General features: G+C 54.3%; 1 protein-coding gene across 2 annotated transcripts; it reads right to left on the bottom strand.

Annotated features, from left to right (window-relative positions):
* Positions 1-247: 247 nt before the first annotated feature.
* Positions 248-4,085, bottom strand: LOC119274443 (multicopper oxidase LPR1 homolog 2-like). Of its 2 annotated transcripts, none has more exons than XM_037555148.1 (3): positions 3,745-4,085; positions 655-2,172; positions 248-567 (listed from the first exon to the last, which is right to left on the bottom strand). In XM_037555148.1, exons 1-3 carry the CDS (start codon positions 3,970-3,972, stop codon positions 514-516), a joined length of 1,800 nt encoding a protein of 599 aa, XP_037411045.1. In that variant the 5' UTR covers positions 3,973-4,085; the 3' UTR covers positions 248-513. The 2 variants fall into 2 exon arrangements, with proteins under 2 accessions (XP_037411045.1, XP_037411047.1); XM_037555150.1 differs by lacking the exon at positions 3,745-4,085 and adding an exon at positions 3,594-3,738.
* Between the last annotated feature and the right edge of the window lie 376 nt (positions 4,086-4,461).

Below are 4,461 nucleotides of genomic sequence, written 5' to 3'. Positions count from 1 at the left end.
CGTACTTGACGGAGCTCCGGCATAGATTCCTACCGTCTCCATGCGGTCGTGATGTTAGGGTTTCCCGACGTGCGTGTTCGATGGCAAGATTTGGTGTCGGTTGCTTTAATTAGATCTATTTAAGGGTTCAACGATGATGACTGCAGCTCTAAGACGTTGGCCCTTCAGTTTTTCATCCATCGTGAGGCTCACCTTCTCCTTTTCTTCTCATACATGCATCGAGGATGTACTTAGAAAAATAAACGCATAAAGGATCAAGTCCAACATCTATTCATTGTGAGCATGTTAGAATGTACGTGTCCTACATCCGCATGCGCGTCTGTTGGTGCACAAATATTCAAATACGTGGAGTGCGAATATTTGAAACTTGATTTGAGGACCACAATTTTGTTATTCCGTTGCAACTCATGGGCCCTTTGGCTAGTGGAAGGCCAAAATATATTTTATCTCAATTATTCCCAATCCAGCTTGTGCGTAGGATCCTAGGACTATATTTCAAACCCTTGGTTATAGCTAATGCACAATCTTCATCGGCCTCATCATCTCGTTGTCTTCATGATCCAAAATCTGCATACCAAATGTAACGAACAAGTTAGTGAAGGCAGTGCTTGACAAGCTAGATGAATTGAGCAAAGTTTTCTGCTTCTTGCTTACATGGCAATGGTAGACGTAGCCGGGGCCGGCGGTGACGTCGAAGGGGAAGCGCCCGCTCTTCCCGGACGATGCCGTCGCCGACGACTCCTCCAGCGGCTTGAACCGCACGAGCAGCGTGGCCACCGTGCTGGGCCGCACCTTGAACACGTTCTTCCATCCACGCTCCTGTCGCGGCACGACGTGCCTCCGCCCTCCGGCGAGGTGCCGCTGCATCCCGCACGCGAGGGCGTCGTTCCGGCCGCCGGCGCCGCCGCTCGCGCTCCCCCTCATGCAGTCCCTGAACTCGTCGACGCGCCGGAGCGACCTCTGCTTCAGCACGGTGAAGACCGCCAGGTGCACGTGGAGTGGGTGGTTGTCGTCGGTGAGGTTGATCACCTCCCACAGCTCCGACGTGCCCTCCCGCGGCGTCTCCGTCACCGGGTCAGTGTACGCCGCCCCGTTCAGGTACAGGTGCGTCGGCTCGTCCGTGCCGTTCTTGGTGTACTCGTACATGGCGATGTGCCTGGTCACCATCGCCTCCCGCGCGTCCGGCTTCGGGTACCGCGGCATCAGCGTCGCCGGCACGGTCGACGGGTCGTGCTCCGGTTTACTCGCGACCACGAACTTCATCACCGCCACCGTATCCGCCTTCTCGCCCGGGTCGCCGGGGTACGGCGCCGGCGCGTCGGACCGCAGGGTCACCGCGTCGTGCTTGGCCCCGGCGAAGTCGATGACAACATCCGCGATCTCCGACGGCGCGAGCAAGAACCCCTCCGTGGGCACCGGCCGGGCGAGGTACACGGAGTCGGAGCCGACATGCACGAAGCGGAGGCCGCCGGAGAGCGAGAGGCGGAAGAAGCGCGCGTTGCTGGCGTTGAGGATGCGGAAGCGGTACCGCCGGCGCCGCACGCGCAGGAAGGGCCAGGCCTTGCCGTTGGCGACGACGACGGCGCCGAAGTACTCGGGCTGCCACTGCGGGTGCACGTCGGGGTTGTTGCCCGTGGCGTTCATGAAGAGCGCGCCGTCGCTCCTGAAGTCGCGGTCGAAGAGGACGAGGTTCCGGTCGAACTCCGCGCCGGAGGGGAGGCCGAGGGGCGCCTCGGCTGCCGGGTCGGCGACACGGTACGCGCCGAGGAGGCCCGCGAGGATGTTGACGCGGGTGAGGCCCATGGCGTGGTCGTGGTACCAGAGGTTACCGGGAGGCTGCTGGTTCGGGTACTCGTACGCCGGCGAGTCGAAGTGTGGCCCCGTGGCGGCGAAGCCGGACGTGAACCAGGCCATGGAGTGGCCGTCGGAGGTGGACTGCTGCACGCCGCCGTGGAGGTGAGCGACGGTGGGGATGCCGGTGCCGTTGCCGAGCCGCGCGGTGGCCAGCGATCTGTCCCACGGGAGGATGTGGCGCGGCGGGAGGTGGTTGGTCCACGTCACGCGTGTGGGCACCCCCTTCATGGCCACGATGGTTGGCCCCGGCACGGTGGCCGTCTCCTTGCTCGCGCCGTAGGCGAACACTCGCGTCGCCGGTAGGTCGCGGTGGAATTTCTGTCCAAAAGCAGAAAAATAAAATGCAATTCAGACACACTGTTACCTCATTCCAAAATCAAAAAAAAAACATTGTTCAAGTTCAAAAATCCAACTACAACGCGTTTACTTACATCTCGGTAGAACCAAAACCGGACAGAAGTTTGGGTTTGTTGTTTCGGCAATATTGTTATTTTCTGCTAATTATTTTGGATTTCAAATATATCAATCAAAATTAACTCAATCTTAAGCTAATTTGAATTCTTTTGAAACTTGGTGCGATTGGCGAGGTTACAAATATTTTGACACCGACTGATTCTTTTTCTTGGTATTCTACTAAACACACAGAACTCGCAAGGAGACTTGTCGATTTTCTTGCTGAATTTACGGGGGAAACGACGCGTTCCAAGCATGGTGTGTCCATACCGAGAGATGAGGCAATCAGACTGGTGCTGATGCTGACTTCAACCAGTGTGACACAGACACATGATGATGCTGATGCTGCCACATGAAGTTGGCTGGGACAAACCACATGAAGTTGTCTAATGACGTGTTCTGCCAAGCATGCTGCATCCACACATACTTGCAGAATTCGTCACACTGGTGTTGATGCAGGTATGATGCCGATGCTGCCTAGAAAGTCTGCTAAAGATGGCTGGCAGGATCAAGGTCCACATGAAGCTGAAGGTGAATGGCCAAGAAAGCTCTGAATTATTGTCTGCCATTTGCTTCCAAAGTGATAAGGGCGTGGGCCATCTCCAGCCAGGTACCACAACCCAACCGGTCCCATTTCCCAAGGCGACTGACTCCCTTAACACCCGTGAACGCAATCCAAGAGAGAGAGATTCGTTTCACAACTGACAAAGATAGATTGAAACGGAAAGAATTGGGCGAGAAAGAAGTGGAAGAGTTGGGAGGGTGAAGTGAAGTGAACCACTGAAAGTAGCATAGAATTGACAGATTGGCCTTTCTCTTTCTTCGGAGGAATTGGTGGATTCACACCATGAATGGAAGAGAGGTCCCCTCCAATTCCATTGACAGTGCAGAGTGCTATTGCTTTCTCTTTCCCTTTCTCTTTGATGCAAACATGTACTACTACTACTGATGGTAGGTAGTAGTAGTGGATTTCTATCTTGTGATCACCAGATAAGCTTAACAACAAAACTAGTAGTGTGGTTTCTGGTAGAGAACCAAGAAAAGACATGGTTTGGCATCGGCATCTCTGAAATTAGTGGGCAGGGTTGTTGCTAGTGGGATGTTTTCCGAGTTCAAGATGATTAGGCGCATAAACTTTAGATTACATTAAAAATGCAAGTCCTAATTAATATTTGGTTTTAAAGAAAACATAACTGAAGGAAAGCATTATAGTCTCTGCATGAAGGGCATACATGAAGGAACGGGAAGATAAATTTCTGAATGGAAGACAACAAGCCAACACTGACCAATTGAAGAGTCGCTTCAACCAACACTCGGCGTCACCACGCGCGCGCCGGCGTCACGCGCAACAGAATCCAACGAGCGCCGCCCAGGGCAGATGAGAACAGAGAGGCAGGCAGGCAGAGAAGGAAAAGGCAAGATTGTACGCGTACGTACCCACATGGTGTCGTACATGCCGACGGCGAGCTCGCCGGCGACGAGGTTCCCGCCCTCCGCCACGCCGTACCCGCGCAGCACGGGCATGTCCGGCAGCTCGTCCACGAACTTCTCGAGCCTCCCGGCGTCCAGCAGGCGGACGCCCCGGTTCCCCTCCTCGCCGTCGCCGTCGGCGAGCACCGCCGCGAGCAGCAGCAAGCACGCGCCGAGAAACCTCCTCTCCACCATTGCCGCGACGCGGACGAGAGCACCGCTTTTGTCCCCTTGGATTTCTCCGGCGAGAGGGAGAGGGGGGTTCCACTGAGGCTGTCGACAGCTCGGCCTTGTGTTTGTCCGCTGGTTTTGGCCTGGTTCTCTTCTCTCTTAAAGACTTCGGAGAGAGAATGGAAAGCGACGTGGAAGGCGAATTTATTGGTGTGAATTTTTACTTTCCCTTCTTTGCATAATGACGTGGCCTTCTGGTCTCCCTTGGAAATGATCATGATTTTTTTGGCTTGCTTGTTTTGAAGCATGGAAAAAGTAGTAGCTTGGACTGATTCCATTTGGGTTCTGTTTCTTTGGTATCGGTTCAATGGGAATGGATGCCTCGTTTCTCTTCTAAGGTTCCATCCGGGTGAGACGACATCTGGATTAGCAACTAGTCAATGTTACCAATAAGCCACGCGAATCATTCTACCAGGAATGACATGGGGACTAGCTAATTTATTCGGAAATGTT

This window comes from Triticum dicoccoides, chromosome 3B, assembly GCF_002162155.2.
Source record: "Triticum dicoccoides isolate Atlit2015 ecotype Zavitan chromosome 3B, WEW_v2.0, whole genome shotgun sequence".
Taxonomy (NCBI): Eukaryota; Viridiplantae; Streptophyta; class Magnoliopsida; order Poales; family Poaceae; genus Triticum; species Triticum dicoccoides.
Note: the sequence above shows the minus strand (reverse complement) of the source record. Positions and strands in the feature narration are given on the sequence as shown.

Excerpts from the sequence above, each read along its gene's own strand:
- LOC119274443 (XM_037555148.1), bottom strand. The coding sequence starts at position 3,972 with ATGGTGGAGAGGAGGTTTCTCGGCGCGTGCTTGCTGCTGCTCGCGGCG. Across the intron at positions 2,173-3,744 it reads GCATGTACGACACCATGTGG|AAATTCCACCGCGACCTACC; the intron begins GTACGTACGCGT and ends GCTTTTGGACAG. Across the intron at positions 568-654 it reads GCTACGTCTACCATTGCCAT|ATTTTGGATCATGAAGACAA; the intron begins GTAAGCAAGAAG and ends TTTGGTATGCAG.